The sequence below is a fragment of the Lepidochelys olivacea genome (genome assembly GCF_965140295.1).
Source record: "Lepidochelys olivacea isolate rLepOli2 genome assembly, chromosome: 6".
Taxonomy (NCBI): Eukaryota; Metazoa; Chordata; order Testudines; family Cheloniidae; genus Lepidochelys; species Lepidochelys olivacea.
This window is the reverse complement of record NC_140416.1, coordinates 59,555,580-59,576,821: the sequence shown is the minus strand read 5'-3', so window position 1 is coordinate 59,576,821 and position 21,242 is coordinate 59,555,580. Positions and strand designations below refer to the sequence as shown.

At 45.4% G+C, this 21,242-nt stretch overlaps 1 protein-coding gene across 3 annotated transcripts in view; it reads left to right on the top strand.

Annotated features, from left to right (window-relative positions):
• The first annotated feature begins 10,455 nt into the window (after positions 1-10,455).
• The window catches only part of PLEKHH1 (pleckstrin homology, MyTH4 and FERM domain containing H1), an 83,928-nt gene continuing 73,141 nt past the window's right edge, over positions 10,456-21,242 (top strand). The window contains exons 1-2 of one of the 3 annotated variants that reach the window (XM_084629887.1): positions 10,456-10,779; positions 20,057-20,224. In XM_084629887.1, coding sequence (XP_084486013.1) covers positions 10,543-10,779; positions 20,057-20,224 — 405 coding nt within the window. In that variant the 5' untranslated portion in view covers positions 10,456-10,542. The remainder of the gene's footprint in view (positions 10,780-20,056; positions 20,225-21,242) is intronic. The other 2 variants (XM_084629885.1, XM_084629886.1) reach the window with 2 other exon arrangements.

The window sequence follows — 21,242 nt, the reverse complement described above, 5'->3', positions numbered from 1 at the left end:
AGCCTGCTATAAAGGGATGCAATTCCACTGAAATTACACCAGCTTACATATTGCTAAATACATACCCATTTTATTAATGGAGAAATCTACATACAGAAAGGTTAAGACCACAAGAGTGGCCACTAACTTTGCGAACCTCAATTTTTGGTGCCTAACTGCAGACATATATGGCACCCAAAAATATGGCACCCATATATATGGCACCCATATATGGCACCCAAAAACTGACGCATCTAAAAGTGGAGACTACTTGCCAAAATTTGGCTGTGACTTAACTAATGCCAAAGGTCATGCAGGAAGTCAGAGGGAGAACCAGATAGCACCCAAGTTTCCTGATTGCTAATCCTCTGCTTTAATTCCTAGATATATTGCTTCCAATGATGGAATCTAGGTATCTATCTTTATAATAGTAAAATATAGAACAGGGGTGGCCAAACTTACTGACTTTCCAAGACGCATTCGATAATATTCAAAAGTTTGAGAGCTATAAGACACTCACACCCTGGCCCACAGAGCAGCACCTGATGGGGCTTGGGGCTTCATCCCCATGGGACGGTGCCTGCTAGGGCTCGGGGGTTCATCCCCAAGGGGTGGCATCTGCTGGGGCATGCACCTGGCTGAAACCCTGAGCGCCAGTGCCCCTGCCATGGAGTGAAAGCCCTGAGACTCCCCTCCCTGCAGGGCAGAAGCCCCTACCCACCACCCTGACACAGGGCAGAAGCCCCAAGCTCCCTCCCACAGTCTGGTAGGCAGAGAATAGGAGGGGGGGGGGCTCCATGAGCCGCACCTTAACTGTAAAAGAGCTCATGCGGCTCACGAGCCACAGTTTGGCCATGCCTGATATAGAATCTTGCCTAGATTTTTCCTTAATTCCTTATCCCCGTTATTATAAGGCAGAAAGTTTCCCGGCATGAAGTTATGCACTGACACTCATTCCTCCTTACAGTGGGAAACTGGGGCACCATGGAGAAACCATGAATAATTGCAGCAGCTAGATGGCACTAAGAGACAGGTTTCAGAGTAACAGCCGTGTTAATCCGTATTCGCAAAAAGAAAAGGAGTACTTGTGGCACCTTAGAGACTAACCAATTTATTTGAGCATAAGCTTTCGTGAGCTACAGCTCACTTCATTGGATGCATACTGTGGAAAGTGTAGAACAGTATGCATCCGAAGAAGTGAGCTGTAGCTCACGAAAGCTTATGCTCAAATAAATTGGTTAGTCTCTAAGGTGCCACTAAGAGACAGCTTCACAGTAATCGTGCAGAGGAGGGTGAATGAATAAACTACTTGAGGAGGTCTTGCTTCTGAACTCTCAGCAGAGAGCTTTAAACACAGCTCCAAGTACTCCAGAATACATTAAAAAAAAATAAAAAACAAGAATCTGTGTTTGAGACAAAGAAAGATAGGGATTTACTCAGATTGATATAGCAACATGCTTATAACTAGAGCTACTTGGGAAATGTTTTTCTCCCCACATAAAAACTGACTTTTGTCAAAAACCCCTACAAAATGAAGAACTGTTTTTTAGCAATCAAAACCCAAATTTTTCATCTGAAAAACCAAAAAAAATTTTGGTTTTCCAACTAAAAATTGAATTTCTTTGTGGAAAGCAGACACTTTCTAAAAAAATCTTCATTTAGTTACAAACTTAATTTTCTGTCAAAAAAGTTTCAGCAGAAAATGTTCTCCCAGCCCTACTTGCAGCTACATACAGCAGGTGATTTTTTACAACCAATGCATGAAAAACTCCATTGAAAAACTCTGGTTCAGAGCCCTGAAGCCTGGAAGGATCACCCAGGAGGGCACCCTTGGGAGATTCTCCTAGTGTTGAGCTCTCTCTCTTTCTTCTGGCCCCATTCTAGAGAATTCCAAGGGATTTATTTCCTTACTATTACTGAAGGAGTCATATCTGTGAGTAAAGCAGATATGACTCTCACTTGGCATTGACACTAGATTCCCAGAAGTGTGAGAGATCTGGACTGAGTCTGGAACTCATATCTCCCCCTGACTAAAACTATCCATTTTCTGTTTGGAATCTGTCATTTTGCCCTCTTGCCATGTGGCATTATGATATGACAGCCTCGTAAAGAATCCCAGTTTGCTTTTATGCTTGGAGCTGTCTGAGTCTTTTCTATTGGCCATCTGTCTAGAATTATTCTCTCTAGGTATGTGGGTGCTCAGGGTGTGAACAGTTATTGTATATTAATTATTAATAATTATTGTACAGTTAATAATAATATGTAGGGTATGGGGAACAGGACGCAACTACTGACCCAGAAAGAGGGCTTCAAACAAGTTGGCTTTCAGAGATTTCCAGTGGTGCTCAAATCAGCCCTCGTCAGAGGAATGAGAAAAGAGGACTGAAACTTGTAAGTGAGTCTCCTGTAGTGTACTAATCATCAGGAGTGTCAATGACAAAACTCCCATTGATTTCAGTGAGTTAACAATTTCATCCCAGCTTCCCAGCAGAGTGAGAGAACAGGTCTGGAATTCATACCTATGCCTCCTGTAGCCGGGGCACTTGCCAAAAGGAGGTTTGTGATGGAGCAGATAAACCCCACACTGGAGAGATAAGGATGCAGAAATAACTCTGGGCCCTGGGAGCCCCAACCTCTCAGGCCTGGGGCTGTGGGCATGATCCAGTTGGAGGAGAGATTTAAAAGGGAGTGTCTTCAGCACAGCAGGGTGGTGGGCGGAGAGACGGCAGATCTGTGCTCACTGCTAGGGAGGAACTCTGCCAGGAGGGCATCCCCAGGAAAGGGCTGCTGCACAACACTGGACTCCCTAGCCTGCTGAAGCCTATGAACCAGATTGCCAGGGATAGCCACGAACTAGAAAGCACCCCAAGGAGGGGCCAAGTGCTGGGAAGAGACCCAGGGAAGAGTGTTAACTGGGTTGTAGGTAGTGGACATTTGCCTTAAAGTGCTCAAGAGGGCCCTTGGTTCATAACCCAGGCAGAACCAGGCCTCGGTTACCCTATCCCTATACCATTAGGAGAAGCTGCTGTCACAGACACTTATTAGGAGGTGGTGCTATTGTCACAGACTCTAACCACTGTGAGGAGGAGGCTTGCCCTGCTCACAATGTTACATGATTAAATATTTAGGTCAACATCTTTATAAGTGGCCATTTATTTGGGGTGCCATTATTTTTCCATGACCTGTTGGAAACACTTTGAGTTCCGTTTTCAAAAGTGCTCAGTCCCCACAGCTCCCCTTGACTTCACTGAAACTGTGAGTGTAGGACTGCCAACTTTCTAACTGCAGAAAACTGAACACCCTTGCCCTATCCTCTGCCCCGAGGCCCTGCCCCAACCCTTCTCTGAGGCCCCTGTCCCCGCTCACTCCATCCCCACTCCCTCCGTCGCTCGCTCTCCCCCATCCTTGCTCACTTGCTCATTTTCACTGGGCTGGGGCAGGGGGTTGGGGTGTGGGAGGGGGGTGAGGGCTCTGGCTGGGAATGCAGGCTCTGGAGTGGAGCTGGGGATGAGGGGTTTGGGATCCAGGAAGGGGCTCCGAGCTGGGGGATAAGGCTGAGGAGTTCAGAGTGTGGGAGGGGGCTCTGGGTTGAGGCAGAGGGTTGGGGTGTGGGAGGGGTATGGGCTCTGGGCTGGGAGTGCAGGCTCTGGGGTGGGGCCAGAAATAAGGGATTCAGAGTGCGGGAGGGTGCTCTGAGGCTGGGGCTAGGGGTTGGCATACGGGAGGGGGTGCGGACTCCGGGAGGGAGTTTGGGTATAGGAGGGGGCTCAGGGCTGGGGGAGGGGGTTTGGGTGTGGGAGGGATTCGGGGTGCTGACCTCAGGTGGCTCCCAGGAAGCAGCGACACGTCCCTCTGGCTCATAGGCTGAGTGGTGGCCAGGGGTTCTGCGCACTGCCCCTGTCCACAGGCATTGCCCCTGCAGCTCCCACTGGCCGTGGTTCCTGGCCAATGGGAGCTGTGGAGCCAGCGCTCAGAGTGGGGGCAGCGTGCAGAGCCCCTGTAGCCATTCCTCAGCCTAGGAGCCGGAGGGATATGCCGACCGCTTCCCAGGAGCTGTGCGGAGCCGGGCAGTGAGCCTGCCAGCTGGACTTCTAATGGCCCGATTAGCAGTGCTGACCAGAGCCACCAGGGTTCCTTTTCAACCTGGTGTTTTAGTCAAAAACCAGACACCGAGCAAGCCTATGGGAGTGCTCAGCAGCTCTAAAATATGGCCTATCACGTTTCAAATTGGTCAGCCAGAAATGGAGGCACCACAGATTAGTGGCTATTTTTAGAATCATAGAATATCAGGGTTGGAAGGGACCTCATGAGGTCATCTAGTCCAACCCCCTGCTCAAAGCAGGACCAATCCCCAATTTTTGCCCCAGATAGATCCCTAAACGCCCCCCTCAAGGATTGAACTCACAACCCTGAGTTTAGCAGGCTAATGCTCAAAGCACTGAGCTATCCCTCCCCCCAAAGTTTTTGGCCATGTTTAAAAGCCATCTTACCTTTTAGCCCCCTCTATTCCTCTCCTTTCCCTGGAATTCTCCCGGAAATCTTACATTACAAAACGAAACAGATACAGATCAGAAATTCACCACTCACCCACCTCCTCTGTCTCATTTCACCCTTGAGGCCTGCTCTATGTCTGATCACTGCTGCATCACAAGTTGCTCCATGGAGGGGCTGAAGAGTAAGAGGCAGACAGCAGCTGACAAGCTGGACTGAAAGGTACAGTGCAGAGTAATGTCTGCTGCTTTTGTAATGGAGAGCAGGTCATGGTGAGACCTTCAGGACAGTGTCTGTGGGTGAAGGCTGCTGGGATCTGATGAACTGGATGTTCTAGCGGACCATTCTTTGCACACATCTTTTTCATATACTACAAAGATTAAACCTCAGATATTTTGATATGAAAACCTTTTTGGAGATATCAGAAAGCCTAGAGAGTGCATGCTAAATCTATACAGAATATGTGCATGTATACACACTATTGTGCCATCTGCCAATGCCATATGCTAATGCCAACTGCCTGTATCCCCTGACAGTGCTAACTAATGCCACCTTTCAGGGATACCACTTGCCTCTGCCATGTAATGCCACCTGCCTGTGCCACTTGCTTACATTTGCCAGTGCTGCCTAGTAACACCACTTTGGCATCATTGTAGTAGCGCCACCTAATGCCACCTGCCAGCATCAACTGCTGCCTTCAGTAATATTGCCACCATGGCATGGCACTGTAGAACTCTCCAGGCCAGGTCAGGGAGCAAGGCACTAGGACTGGCACTGAATCTAAGGTATTCCGCTGGACACCACAACAAGAGCACTGCCAGTCACTAACCTATTTGTTATTCTTCTTTGCTAGGAGAGCAGTATTTGTCTTCCTGCTCCCTTTGTGAGTCACCATGGAAACTAATGAGAGAGGAGTCTCATGTCAGGGGAGCCCCACGAAGAACTGCTCTATCACCACTTTGTTTTGGCACAGTTGTCTGGGACAATGTTCTAGCTGGCACTGTCTCCATGGTTATTTACAAGAAACCTGAGAATGACCTCCCCTGGGTGATTCAGGCAGAGGAGAGCACAGCAGGGGCACTCTGCATACAAACTCTCCCCCAAGCCCCCAGTGAGATAATTCCTTCCCATCACACATTTCCTTGACAGGCCTGAAAGATACCAGAGCAGGGAATGCAAACATCTGGCAGCTGCATGTCTGACTCCTGTGTCAGACCAGGAAGGGAGCCAAAAGCCCTTCCAACAAAGCCAGCCATATCTGTTCTAGAAACTTTTCTCTTCTCTCCCCTCACCCACACAAAACACTCCAACCTACTTGTTCCAGTGAAATAGACTTCAGTAAATAGGGATTCTATAACAGGGAATTCTGCTCATCTCCAAATCCTATTCTGTTCCGAGCACTGTGCTGCTGCAGGCTGTTTGCACTGAGAACTGAGGTAATCACAGATCAGAAGGGCACCCCAAGACCTACTTTCCTCTTTACTTGTTTAGAGTACTGGCTTGACAGCTCTGGAAATTGAAATCCTCTATGCATCCTCTAAACAGGTACATAGACAGCAACAGTGCCTCCTGCACCTTACCCGACCCCTTACCTCCAAGAAACACCTGTCAGGTTCAGAGGAGAATTCAGTCTCCAGGATCCACTCAGGCCTTGGCCTCTGTACTGGGAGGGTCAGAAGTGTAAATTGTATTTGCAGGTTTTGTGGTGTGGACATCTGACTATGAAAAACTGGACTGAGACCACCACAGCTTTTCATATCAGCCCCCTAACAGCCATCAGATCACAACAGTGTTTGCTTTCTACAGGATGGTCTGAATTTGAACCAGCAATCTAGAAATGAAAAGTTCTAGATCCTATTTCCAGTCCCCTGAACCAGAACCTTTTGTTACTCCTCTTCAGCTGAGTTTGGTCTCATCCCCTCATTGAGTTTCTCATCCCTCTGGGTGGTTACATGCAACCTCGACACCCACAGCAATGGAGTTTGATACAGTTTTTCCATGTGATATATAATGCATGACATCACTTACACAGCATTTACCTCTGTAGCCTGTGGACTCAGAGAAAGGTGCAGGGAGTACTCTGGTATGTGAAAACATAATATGCTGCATACCACCTAATACCAGACACACAATGATCATACAAAACAAATATGCTACCAAGTACCATTCTCCTCCTCTTCTGCCTGTCTACTCCCACATTGCCTACTCCTCTTTACCATCTGCAGCCTTGTCTTTGCTGCTAAAAAAAGGTGCATTTTTCCCTTTGGGTAACTAATGAGTGTGACCTATTCTGAGATAAAAACACAGTAAAAACTAGGCACTTTAGAAAATGTTAGTGTTATCATGAGGTAAACCAAGAGGTAAACAGACCTATAGGCCCGCCAGGGGTTGATCTCAGGGAGTTTAACCTGTAAAAACTAAAGTGCCTGGTCTTCACTGTGCTTTTACCTTGGGATAGCTCACATGTGTTAATTACCCACAAAGTAAAAAAGTACATCTTATTTAGCAGTGAAGACAAGTCCTGTAATAAAGGTCTGACACATACAGGAGTGCTGATAAGAAACTGGACTTTATTTCCTGGTCCCAGTCTTATGACCAAGTCATTGACAAGAATGACTTGAAGTCTGGAAAACATACCCTAATAGGGAGAGATTTAAGAAGCTCCATCTACTTAGTTTATCCAAGAGAAGGGTAAGACTTGATTACGGCCTATGAGTATTTATGTGGAGAAGTGATTTCTGACAGTAGATTTCTTTTTAATCTAGCAGAAAAAGGCACAACAAAATACAATCCAATGCTTGGAAGTTGAAACTAAACAAATTCAGGTTAGAACTAAGGTGCATTTTTTTTAACAGTGAGGATAATTAATGACTGGAATAACTTACCTAGGGATGTGGTAGATTCTCCATCACATGACGTGTTTAAGTCAAGATTGGACATCTTTCTGGAAGATATGCTACAGCTCAACCAGAAGTTATGGGCATGATTCAGAAATTACTGGGTGAGGTTCTGTGGCCTGTGTTGTGCAGAAAGTCAGACTACTAGATGATCTTTAAGGTCTCCCTCTGGTCTTAAACTCTATGCACCTGGGCCAGGGTGACAAATATAAATACCTCGGTCACACAACAGGGTCAGTAGCCAGCAACTCCAAATTGTTAGCATTAAATCTTCCCTTAAAAAAAATCAAATGGACATAAAATATAAGAGCAACAAAAATTAATAATCCCAGACTAATGCCAACTGCTGAACAAATTGCTGTAGCTCAACCAGAAGTTATGGGCTTGATGCAGAAATTACTGGGTGAGGTTCTATGGCCTGTCTTGTGCAGAATGCCAGACTAGATGATCTTAAAGGTCTCTTTCTGGTCTTAAACTCTATGAACCTGGACCAGGGTGACAAAAATAAATAACTCAGTCACAATAAGTTCCTTTCTCCCCTAAAAGGAAACCCTTTGGGCAAATCTTAGGTACCTTGACACTGGTTATTTATTACAATACTTTAACCAACAGGAATAATGATTAACATAAACATACTGTTAGCAACCAGAGTCCCTTTCTTCCGGGTACTGTTGGCAGCAGAAGTGGGAATCACTGGGGGAATCTCTTTGGGTGGAAAGTGGTAATGTTGCCATTACCAGGTCCATCTCTGCTCAGGTTCCTGCCCTCACCTTCTGTCTCTTGCCAGTTCCTTTCCAAACTCTGCCCAGCTCTCTGCCTGTCTCAGCCCAGCTTCCTTCCCACCTTTCTCATGCATCTGTGGATCATTGTCTGCCTTTCTGATGCAGCAGGACAGGCTGCCTGATTCAACTAACATGCAGAATGCTCCTTGGAATCCAGAAAATGTGGTAAGCCTGAGTCTGCTCTCCCTGAAGTCAATGGGAGCTGATGGGTTCTCAGCCCCTTTTAAAATCAAACTTATTTAGGTGCCTAAGTATGGATTTAGGAGCCTAACTTTAGGCACCCAAGTTTGAAAATCTTCTAATATTGTTTTTAATATGTTACTGATTTCATCACATGATCAGCCTTTTTACTAGTGCTGAGTGCCTGACTTGCTGCCCGTTGCTTCTCTGCTGGGATTCCAGCAGAAGGCAGAACTGTGCTGCAAACATGAGATGGGAGACTACAATTGAACTTGGGTAGACTGAGGGACATCCCTGGGTTGGATAACTGTAACCAGGATGTTACCTGAGTATGTTTAATGTACAGTGTTGCTTAGAGTAATAAGATTTGATTTAGCTCCTTTCTTCATCCCTGTTCTTCCCTAAATCAGTTCTATTGTCTAAACTCTGTTTATTTCATACTGTCTCAGAGCTCTGCCTCTGTGGTACATGGATGATCTCATCAGCAATCTAAACTTAGGAATTGTCCTTACAGTCACATTACAATTTACTTTGTGCTTGTACATACTCCCCAGCAAGCCACACCCTCTTTTTGCCAAACCACACCCCTTTGGAGACAAGAGACAAAGTTGTACTCCCTGGTTTCAAAAGCACATGTATGTCAGCTGATGTGATTTAATGTGGGAAAATTATTTTGCAGCTGGCTATGCCCATGGGAACTTCTGCTGTTATTATAAACTATCTAATTGGTGGAAGTCATCTGGATCCTGCTAAGGTAACTGCTACAGAAGTGCAACACCTGAACCAGAATTCACAATCTTTTTGCTGCAAGCTAGAGATGGGTGGCCTAAGCTACAAAGTCTGAGGAAGTTTGGTTTTAAGTTTAGGCCCAACTCTCTTCTGCATACACACCAGACTCCAGTGAACTAAAGGAGCTACTCTGCAAACAGCCCCTAGAAGCATACAAGGAAGGCTGGTTATATATTCTTTCCAGCAGAGGACAGTAGCAAGCAACGTGCGCACACATACGCACCTCAGCAAGCTGCTGAGGGAGGCTAGACAGGTAGCCTTCGAGCTCTGTTTAAATAATATAGCCTGCCCTAGTATCCAGCAAGTGTGTTCTGTAGATCTGAAGAGATGGCTGCTAATGCCCATCTCCCCCAGTAAAACATCTGGCATGTTAGAGTGGACACCCCCAAAAACTTTGTAAATCATGAACTTGTGTTCCCCAGACTTTCTATAACCATTGTTCTGGATGGCCTGAGCATGCAGGGGAGGGTAGTTCCTCTAATGGATTGTTAACCAGAGGTAGACTTCAGCTATAACACGCAGCAACCACTTAACCGCATCCCCTTTCCCTGCACCTTAATGCAGCCTGAACTCAGGCCACAACCCCACTGCTAGACCCCAGGGCCCTGCTACTGCCATAACCTGCGATGGGGCATGGAAGTTTGGAGGAGGCTAGTGCCCAAGCTGCAACGGTGTACACAACTGAATGGGGTAAGTGAGCTGCTGTGACCACCCAGGGTCCAGCACAGAAACTCCTCCTTAGGTTGGAGGGATTGGCTGCAGAACACTCACTATTTCAGTACAGGTTTGGGATCTGTGACTCTTATGGACGAGGGACCTCATGCTGCTGAGTTTAGAGGGGATTCTAGGTGCAGTCAAGGAACCAACGCTGGATTTATTTCCCGGTATACAAGAGGCAAAGAAGAAGAGTCTGCCCTCCAGACATGCCTGCTAGGTTGGGGGAGTTCCCCAGCCTGCCTAGCTGTGTCCAAAAATGCCTCAGGGCGTTTGGGCGGAGCTGCAGCTGAAGGTGCAATGCTGGTGAACCTGCATTGAGTGGAGGCCGAGTAAACGGATCTTGTCCAAGCAGGTGGAAAAGGAGGCAACCAGAAGTGGCTGAGCCGCAGTTATTGGGGCCCACATAAAGCAGGTGGCCAGTTTTCTTTACAACTATTCAGTGCCATTTTCCACTCAGCCCCCCAAAGTGCCAGAGGGTGGGTGCGTGGGGCTGAAGGCTGGGTCCAATCCAGGCTTTTCAATATTTCAGTTCTCGCTGGAGAATCCGTCTGGCCCGGCTGCCTCCCCGCAGGGCCAGAGAAGGGGTTAAAAGCGCGGGGCCGATGATGTCAGTTCCTGTGCTGCTTTGGAGGGCTGCCCCTGCTATTGGAGCCAGGCTCTCCCGCTTTAAGGCGAGCGGAGCGCCCGGGAGCATGGCACAGCGCTGAATGGGACGGAGACGAGCAGCGCGTGGATACGGGAGCGCCCCAGGGGAGCCGCGCGCCTCGCCGGCTGCGGGAGCGCCCCAGGAGCAGGGCCCCGCTCCGCCCCGCTCCTCAGCACCAGACCCCAAGAACAACACAAGGTCAGCCGCTGGGAGCTCTTCATGCCTCGGAGCCGTCCCCGTGCCTCCCCGGCCGGCTACTTGGGCTGCTCAGCTCCTGCCCATGAGCAGCCTGCCGCAGGTGAGGGCGGGAGGCTGCTGTCCCCGGGCAGTGCCCGCACCTGACTGCCAAGCAGCCTCCAGCCGGAGCGTCGGGCGCTGGTTGTTCGCTCTTCTGCGCGGAGAAGCCAGGCGGGGGCTTCTGCGGGGTCTTTGGGAGGTGCCGCCGCGGGGGCTCGCGCTGGCCCGGGGGTGGTAGTGTGCGAGCGGCGGTGTGTGGCGCGTCCTAGGCGAGGCCCCCTGGGTAGGATTAGTAAACTGCAGGAGGGGCCAGGAGAAGGCTGTAGCTCAAGGGAGAAATCCAGTTCATGGGGGCCCTCCGGCTAGCCCGGGGCCATGGAGAACAACGTCCTTACAGAGTAAGTGACAAACCGCCTCTCCCTTCATAGCGTCCCCCCTCCACTTCATCCCTCTGGCATGGCTAGAAAGGGGGGCCCGCCCCACTCCTTTCCTCAGTTGACCCAACCTGCCCTTTGGCGCGTAGACCGGCCTCTTTCGCCTTATTCATTCCCCTGCTTTGATTCACCCTGGATTTGCGAGCCAGCAGTGACAGACGTGAGGGACACCCTCGCCAGCCTGGCTTTCTCGGTGACTCCGAAACATCCCCCGAGGGGAAAACCGAGGGACGGCGTGAAGGGCTGGTGGGGGGGAGGGGCAGGATGCTCGAGAAGAGGCGTTAGATTAATGGGGGGGTTCGGCGCTGAGTGCTGACTGGAGCCAGGAGGAGCCTCCTGCTGCTCAGCTGAGACACAGCAAGCACCTTCGCTGACTCCTTTTTGGGAGCCTTCGAAACAGCCCGAGCTGAACTGCGCCTCAGGGGAGAGAATCTGGGGCATTGTCCGCGCAGTTCCAAGCATTTCCACTTTATTCTTTTACACTGACTGGCTGATTCGAACATCACCGACCAGCAGGTGCTTAAGCAGATGCTCTAGCGTGGAGAAATGTGTAGTTGAGATATGGAAATATTGTCTCTGTGGCTTTCATTTTTGTAGGGAATAAAAATTCACAATAAAAAAGGATTGATTCTCCTAACACTACATGCATGGAGATCTTCACTTTAGAACTTTTACAGTCATCTTGCTTGATCACTTTGTTCTTCGTCATTTTCAAAAGGCTTTTAGTGGAAAATATAGATGCTCTCTAGATCAAGGCTAGAACATCAGAAAGTGCAGGGATGTTAGGTGGTCCTACTAGAGAGTCACAGATTAATCACAAAGTTCTGATCCAGATTTGTATTTCCCAAAATTGGAATTGGACCTAGGTCCCCTAATTTTTGGATCCAGAGTTTGGAGTCAGGCTCATCTTTGCTGTTACTCAAAAATTTTATAGCTGCAGCAAAGATTTTTTAAAATTAGGTGCCTAAAGCTAGGTTCTTACATCCATATTTATGCACTTAATAAGTGGCCTCATATTCAAAAGTGCTAAGTGCCAAGCAGCTCCTGTTGAAGTCAATGAGAGCTGTTGGATACTCAGCACCTTGATTTAATCAGGCCACTTATTTAAGTGTGTACATATGGATTTAAGAATGTAGCTTTAGACCCCTAGTTTTGAAAAGCCTGCCCCTATTAAATTAAGCAGCTGCTTTCTATTTCACAGGTATTGAGAATGCTGTTACATCTGAATTTTTAATTAACATCCCTAATAACTTTTTTCCATTAGGGGGATTAGGCAGTTGTTGTTGTTTTAAAGCAAAAATATCCCAAATATTTCATATGGGGTAAAATCAAATTAGGAAAACGAACAGTTCAGCCATATAATTAGATTGTGTGGATTTTCCATCACAGTCTTTAAATCCAAATTGGATATTTTCTAAATGCTATGTTATAGCTCAACCCAGAAGTTATGGGCTATATGCCAAAATTACTGGGTGAGGTTCTATGGCCTGTGTTAAAAGGAGGTCAGACTAGATGATCATAACAATCCCTTTTGGCCTTAAAATCTATGCATGAAGATGTCAGGCTAAAATCTGTTTATGCCAGTATAAAAAGAGAGCAGCGTTTCACTTATGATCTCTGTCCAAAGAGCCACATTAGAACAGAGTTCTAACTTCATTGATAAGGCAGCGTAGTTATATAGTGTTGTTCAACCTTTCGTGACCATTGCACGAGCACTGGCTTTAAAGTAATGGTGTATATCAGGCACTAGAGATGTAAACACTGATGTAGTGGTGAGTGTGCCTAGGAGACTGTGACTATATGTATGTGTATGCTGTAGGTGAGAATGATATACCTGCTGTATTGGGCTGTGCAAAATGTGATGTGGAGAGGAGTGAGCTCTTATTTTGGAATAGTTTTTAGGTCTGGGGCTTGTAGAATGTTATTCTTTGAACAGGTCTGTTACTTGCATGCCCCACAATACAATGCAGATCCTGAGCAATGTCATTCCCCTGTATTAAATGAACATGCATTTTGATGTGGAACTCTAATTCACAGATCATGTGAAAATATGGGCAGGTCAGCCCAGCTTGTGGGGAGGAGGGATGGGACACTGGGGCTTAGGGCTTCAGCCCCAGGTCGGGGTAGGGGTTGGGTTGCAAGGGCTCCCTCAGGTTTGAAAATATTTACGGGCTCCAGACTACTTCAGCTGAACTTAAGTTCTGATCCCAAGTCTTCTAAGGTTTATAGATGAAGGCAGAAGACTCAGAGGTGATTACATCTAGAGGAACAAGTTCTCTCTTTCTATCTTGTGATGGTAGACTTAAAGATCATGATGTTCAGGGATTTTGCCTCACTTTTTTTGAATTCTTGTTCTCTCACTTAGGCCCCAGTTCAGCAAAGCAATTAAGTGTGTGCTTAAGTGTAAGCATGTGAGGTCCCATTGAAGTAAACTGGATTATTTACTTACTTACTCAAGGACATACTTAACTGTGCTTTGCTGGTTTGGGGGCTCAGTAACTAAAAGCCGTGTCTTTGAATATTTTTGCCTTCCACTAGTTTGTTATTGTAGGATTACACAAGTAGGTGAGGCAGCACGCACCAGTTCATTATTGTAAGGTTGCTTGTGGATTCTAGGTGGTTGAATTCAATGATTCTACTTCATTTTGTATGTAAGACTCCTCATGCATATATTTGGAAAACAAACCTTAAAAAAAAAAAAATCAGAACTTTGCAAGCAGTTACTGAAGAGACAAATAAAGCAGGTCAAATGTAGGGTTTTTGACCCATGGCTGTGACCTTTACACAGTTCTGTTTTATCTCTTTAGATGTGAACAAGGACATAGGATTGTGGATGTTTTGTCTTTCAGCTCTAGTTTGTTCCCACTGAGGGATGGAAGAATCTGTGTCTGTTGCAATAGCTGGATTGTCTGGGTAATGGGTCCACTGTTGCAGTACTAAGATAAAACACCACATCCTCCCTGAAAATTGTTCTTGGAATCTGATACCTGAGGAAACTGGGAGCCAAACTTTTAAGTGTCTAAACTACAGTGAAATACTGGGCTTGTACTTTCCACCTTCCCCCTGCTCACCCACCCTTACTAGCATCATTTTATGGTGTTTCATGGTAATGCACCAAAATGTCTTTGTAACCAGTGCTTAATTTGTAATTAAAGAGGTGCCAGGGTTCAAGCTGGGCAGCCTGAGAGTGGTGGCTGCTGACTGGTGCCCGGCTCTGAAGGCAGCACCACCGCCAGCAGGAGCACAGAAGTAAGGGTGGCATGGTATGGTATTTCCACCCTTATTCTGCACTATGGCTGATGCCTGCGCTGCCTTTAGAGCAGGGTGGCTGGAGAGGCAGTTGCTGGCTGGGAGCCCAGAGGTGCCGGGACTATGAACTGCCAAACCTAGAGGTGCCAGAGCTCAGACCTGGCAAACCCCAGCACAAATTAAGCACTGATTGTAACACTTTGGTGTGCGTTAGGGTGTATGTGTGAGTGAGAGAACTTCATCTGGATTGGAAGATGCTAGATTGACAGCCTTGGATATTTAAGCCATCTATTTATGGATTGCACAATAAAGGAACAGTATAGGCATACCATACTCCACCCCCAGTCTGGGAAAGAGCACTTGCAGGGTGTGAAAGGAATTCAGTAGGTGACCCCATTCATTTTAGCCTCTCTGCTGAGACTGTCAACAAGACCACCACCTAACAACAATGGTGTTGGTAGTGTATATGATATGGACAGCTGACCTCTGGGAACTGAAGTGAACTGTAGCAACCAGCTCATGCCAGAAGGTGATAGACTTGAGTACCTCATTGTAGCCTGCATAGGTACAGATATGATTATTGCTCATGAAATTATCCAAAAATTTAAAACTCAAGTTATTTATACCTTCCATATTTTCATCCAGAGTGTTTTAACAAAGGTGGATACATTTTTATTACTCCTCCATTTATAGGTTGGGAAGGATGGGGGTGGAAATGAAGCGCAGGGAGATAATGTTTAGTATCCTAGTATGAGTCAACAGCAGAGCTGGCAGGAGAGCCCAGGTCTCTTGATGCATAGCTCTCTGCATTGAATGAGTGGACTATCTTCTCTGTAACACCTTAAACCTCCACTGCAGGTTTCTTAAGGTCTTTGGTTAAAAATTTATCCCAACTATTTAGCACTCTGCACCCTAAATAGCAAGTAAGCTCCCAAAGTCCCTGCTACCACTGCCTAGATCCAGCTGTGTTCCCTCTGTGTGCAATAACTTTTAATAAGTTTGCTGAGGCTGCCTCTCTTTCTGTTCTCAAACAGCCTACTTCCCATTGTAAAGAAATCACCCTTATTTTACAGCTGCTATATTAGGACACAATAGGTCCCCTAAATCCATGAAAAATTGTCAGGGTCCTCCAGACACAATTTTTCTCAGCCCCCTATACTGCCAACCTACTTTGGCTAGATTTTACTTCTTTTAAGTAAAGAAGGTCACATGGTATTATTTCTGTTTCCTGATTGGGAACCATTCCAGGAGTTATACTCCTCCAATGTAAGTACTTGCAACTGAAAGTTCAAAATTCAGAATAGTTGTAGAAAGTATATAGTGCTGTAAATTCACTGTTTTGGCAACCATTCATGCTAGTAAACTTATGCATTAGAATATTTGTGGGATACGAACATGAAAGAGGTGCAGTCAAAGGACAAAACAAATCCCAAGTTTTAGTCAAGCAAATATTTGGGGAACGTATTTAAGGTATTTGCCCAGCTCTACCAAAAGGTCGTCTTCATCCTTGATTACTCAGACTGTGTTAGGCATGTGATCCTGAGGAGAGGGAATGGGGACATTATAGTTTGCAAACGGAAGCATAAACTTAGTTGAATATGCTCCAGTCTCGGTAACCGTGCCAGTTTCTCCAAAAGCCTAATGAATGAGGCTTTATCTCCCCTATTCTCTGCAACACTTGAATAGCTTGCAGCCAAAGGTTTGCCCTACCGTGACTGCTGTCATGCAGGAGGACAGTAAGCCCCTGGCCTCCTAATGAAGTGGAATCTCTGGCTATGTGAACTTTAAATATTTAGTCAAGAGACAAATATGTCTGTGTCCGTCCCTATCCCCCATCCTCCCAGTCTTCCCCACATAGCAGCAGGTTTTCATGGTTTAGATTCCCACAGCCTGCCAATGTGTAAGTCCTGCTGGGAAAGGTTACAGTGCAGCAGCAGTCAAAAAAGCTAACAGACTATTGGGAATCATCAGGAAAGGGATAGATAATAAGACGGGAAAATATCATACTGCCTCTATATAAATCCATGGTACACCCACATCTTGAATACTGCATGCAGATCTGGTTGCCCCATCTCAAAAAAGATATATTGGAAAAGGTACAGAGAAGGGCAACAAAAATGATTAGGGGCAGGGAACAGCTTCCATATCAGGAGAGATTAATAAAACTGGGACTTTTCAGCTTGGAAAAAAGACAACTAAGGAGGGATATGATAGAGGTCTATAAAATCGTGAGTGGTGTAGAGAAAGTAAATAAGGACGTGCTAGTTACTCATAACACAAGAACTAGGGATCACCAAATGAAATTCAAAGGTATCAGGTTTAAAACAAACAAAAGGAAGTATTTCTTCACACAATGCACAGTCAACCTGTGGAACTTTTAGCCTTCACAACACCCTCTGGCAAAGACTATAACAGGGTTCAAAAAAGAACTAGATAAATTCATGGAGGATAAGTCCATCAATAGCCATTAGCCAGGATGGGCAGGGATGCAAAACCATGCTCTGATGTGTCCCTAATTTCTGTTTGCTAGAAGCTGGGACTGGGCGACAGGGGATGGATCACTTGATGATTACCTGTTCTGTTCATTCCCTCTGAAGCACCTGGCATTGGCCACTGTCAGAAGACCAGAAACTGGGCTAGATAGACCCTTGGTCTGACCCAGTATGGCTGTTCTTATGTTCATACAATCTCCGTAAAGTTATTTACTAATACATCACATTGCATATTCAACCATAACTCTGTCCCCACATCCCTGCTCAGCCACAGAATATAGACTAGGAACTCTCTTACCCACCCATTCTGCACTCTAGACTGCTAATATGGTTACAGATTTTCAGACCACCACCAACTCATCACATTTAGTTCATAGATCCAACTGCAGAACATCCTCCCACTCAGTTCATCTACCCACTATTAACTAGAAGCACCAGCATCCTATTTTCTGTATAAAGACCAGAAACTGGACCTTCTCTAATCCCAAAGTACTGACAACATATTGCGTTTTATTCTCATTTACAGTCCAGAAGTACCTGTCCCCAACTCACTATTCCACTGAGTCAGGATAGATTGAGTTTTCTATCTGTCCTCCTCCTGTTGACTGGAAATCTCAGCATGCCTTTCCAATTCACCCTATTTCTGTGAGTGAGAAGTCCTATTTTCCAGTTCATCCAACCCATTTAAGATACAAAGGGACCGGACCAAGTGTGTAATGTACATGCTTGGTGGCACTGGTGCTAGAGTGGACCAAGCTGCCCAGGAGTGGCTCTAGGAGGGATTGTGCTTAGGGAAGCACAATCCATCCTGGCTCTCTTCAGTGACAAGAGGAACTACTCTCTCCTAGACTCCCACTCAGAATCTGGGATATTGGTTCATCAGGGGCCATTTGCTAAAAATTCAGATCAGTGTTCAAATTTTGAACATCCCCAAGTGGATGTGTTCAGAGAACTATCCACAATGACTACAAGCTCTCTTTTTAGAGTGGTAATAGCTAATTTTAGACCCCATTTTATATGTATAGCTTGGATTATGTTGTCCAATGTGCATTGATTTGCATTTATCAACATTGAATTTCATCTGCCATTTTATTGCCCAGTCATCCAGTTTTGTGAGATCCCTTTGTAACTCTTCGCAGTCTGCTTTGGACTTAATTATCTTGAGTATTTGTGTATCATCTGCGAATTTTGCAACCTCACTGTTTACCCATTTTTTCCAGATCATTTATGAATACGTTGAATAGTACTGGTCTCAGTACAGATCCCTGGGAGACACCACTATTTACCTCTCTCCATTCTGAAAACTGACCATTTATTCCTACCCTTTGTTTCCTGTCTTTTAGCCAGTTACTGATCCATGAGAGGACTTTCACTCTTATCCCATGACTACTAACTTCGCTTAAGAGTCTTTTCTAAAGGACCTTGTCAAAGGCTTTCTGGAAGTTGAAGTATACTATATCCATATACCCTTGTCCCCATGCTTGTTGACCCCCCTCAAAGAATTCTAGTAGATTAGAGAGGCATGACTTCCCTTTACAAAAACCATGTTGACTCTTCCCCCAACAAATTGTGTTCATCTATGTGTCTGATAATTCTGTTCTTTAATATAGCTTCAAACAATTTGTCTGGTCCTGAAGTTAGGCTTACTGGCCTGTAATTGCCAGGATTGCCTCTGGAGCCTCTTTTAAAAACTGGCATCACATTAGCCAGCCTCCAGCCATCTGGTACAGAAGCTGATTTAAATGATAGGTTACCTACCACAGTTAGTGGTTCTGCAATTTCTCATTTTAGTTCCTTCAGAACTCTTGAGTGAATACCATCTGATCCTGGTGACTTATTACTGTTTAATATATCAATTTGTTCCAAACTTCCTCCAATGACACCTCAATCTGGGACAGTTCCTCAGATTTGTCACCTAAAAAGAATGGGTCAGGTTTGGGAATCTCCCTCACGTCCTCCTCCATGAAGACCCACGTAAAGAATTAATTTAGTCTCTCTGTAATGGCCTTATCGTCCTTGAGTGGTCCTTTAGCATCTCTATTGTCTAGTGGCCCCACTGGTTGTTTAGCAGGCTTCCTGCTTCTGATATACTTAAACATTTTTTTTCCTGTTACTTTTTGAGTCTTTGGCTAGCTGTTCTTCAAATTCTTTTTTGGCCTTCCTAATAGTTAAAAGTTAGGATAGTTAAAATCCCCCATTATTATTGCGTTTTTAAAATTTGTATAGCCTCTCAAATTTCCCTGAGCATTTCATTGCCACTATCCCCATCCTGGTCAGGTGGTCGGTAGTATGTCCCTACTGCTATATTCTTATTATTCAAGCATGGAATTACTATCCATAGAGATTCCATGGTACAGTGTGATTTGTTTAAGATTTTTACTTCATTTGACTTTCACATATTTGACTTTCACATTTCTTTCACATATAATGCCACTCCCCCACCAATATGCCTAGTCTGTCCTTCCGATATATTGTACCTTAGTATTACTATGTCCGATCGATTATCCTCATTCCATCAAGTGTCTGTGATGCTTATTATATTAATATATTCTCACTTAATATGAGGCACTCAAGTTCACCCATCTTAGATTTTAGACTTCTAGCATTTGTGTATAAGCACTTTAAAAAAAATTGTCACTTTTTTGCTGTCTGCCATTATGTGATGTAATTGAATGGGACTCTTTCATTTGACTGTTTCTCATCAGATCCTACACGTATTTTATCATCTTCGATCCTCTCCTCCTTACTATATTACTTACTGCTATAATTAATAGATTGTCCCCAAAGGAATGTCTCAGTCCCAACCATGTGCTCCTCTCAGCTGTCGGCTTTCCCCCAGCTCTTAGTTTAAAAACCTTAACATTAACAAAGCTTTGTCTCATGATGGTCCATGTTGACTACCAGTCCTAGTGGCTGTGCTGGAGGTCTTGTGTTAAAGGTAGGATGGCTTCAAGAGGACACCCCACAATAGCATGGTGGAAACCTACACTATTCAACTCTCTACATAGTAGGCTAAAGCCAAAAGCTTTGGGAGAAGGCATCTCCCCTACATGCCCTCGGACAGGAACTAATGGAGGAAAAACCCTGCCAGGATAATCATTTCAAAGTTTGTATTTTTCTTTTCTCAGTTTTTTTTTTTTTTTTGTTTTGTTTTTTTTTAAAGAGTACTTTGGAGGATCTGCCTAAGGAGACGAAGAGCTTTGCCATGGCAGAGCTTGCAATGGAGAACAGCAGCTGCATGGACTGGCAGAAACGGTGCCTCGCATTGGAATCCCAGCTCTTCAAATTCCGTCTGCAGGCTAGCAAGATCCGAGAGTTACTAGCTGAAAAGGTGAGGCCAAAGCTATGTACTAGAACATGTCTACCTACCTATTACTGGGCTATGCAGTGAAATCAATGAGCAAGAACAATCAGTCAGTTGTACTACATCTGGACCTAATTCCCACTTACACTATAGTCACTTTATATTGTTAAAGAGCCTGATGGTGATGTGCCTCCCAGCTGTGGTATAAAGTGGCATTAGTGTAAATGAAAATTGGGTCCTGTGCATCTGACCTATTATACCATCAGACTCATTTAATGCAAAGGCTCCTTAGTGGCTCACTGGAATTTAATATTTTAAATTTTCACCTCTGGAGACCTTTGAGATTTTGTCTCAAGTCACAAATGAAAGGAGTTTTGCAGGCTTATTCCAGCTTCTTGTTTATCCACACCACCACACAGTCTGGCACAATTGGCAGTCTCTATCCAGGGAATGACTCTGACTACTGTAGGGCATAGACACAATAGCAGAGTTGATTTGGATCTTGGGCCAACAATAGTGGAGGATGCTGTAGGTCCAGATTGGGTTCGTATTAGAAGAGCTTAGAGGGGTACAGAACTATGCTGTATTGTTGTGACAGTTGTGTCAGGTCCCAGGCCAAAACGGTCAAGGGGAACAGCCGCTCAGGACTGAGACGCATTATCAGTGTTGTGCAGGGGAAGCTTGTACAGCACCTTTCTGTCTTAAAAAAAACTACTTTTTGTCTGTCCCTCACTTTCTTGTCCACTAAATTCACTCAAAGTTGGGGAGGAAGAGAGAAGGAGGTTTTTACTTTTGATATTCTGTGTTACACACCCACCCACCCACCTCTGGATTTCTTTTTCTCTATTATATTTTTTAATTTATCAGTGTTTTGAAGAGGGGAAAACACCATCTGTCTGGAAAGTGAGATTGAAATGCTCTGGTAACAGCAGGTTTATTTATGTTCTGCAGAGGGCTGCAAGTCAAAGCTCATTCCTTGAACTCTTCATGTGAAATTATTTCCTGCTAGTGTAGCTCTAGTAACTGCCTTTCTACAGGTTCCCAC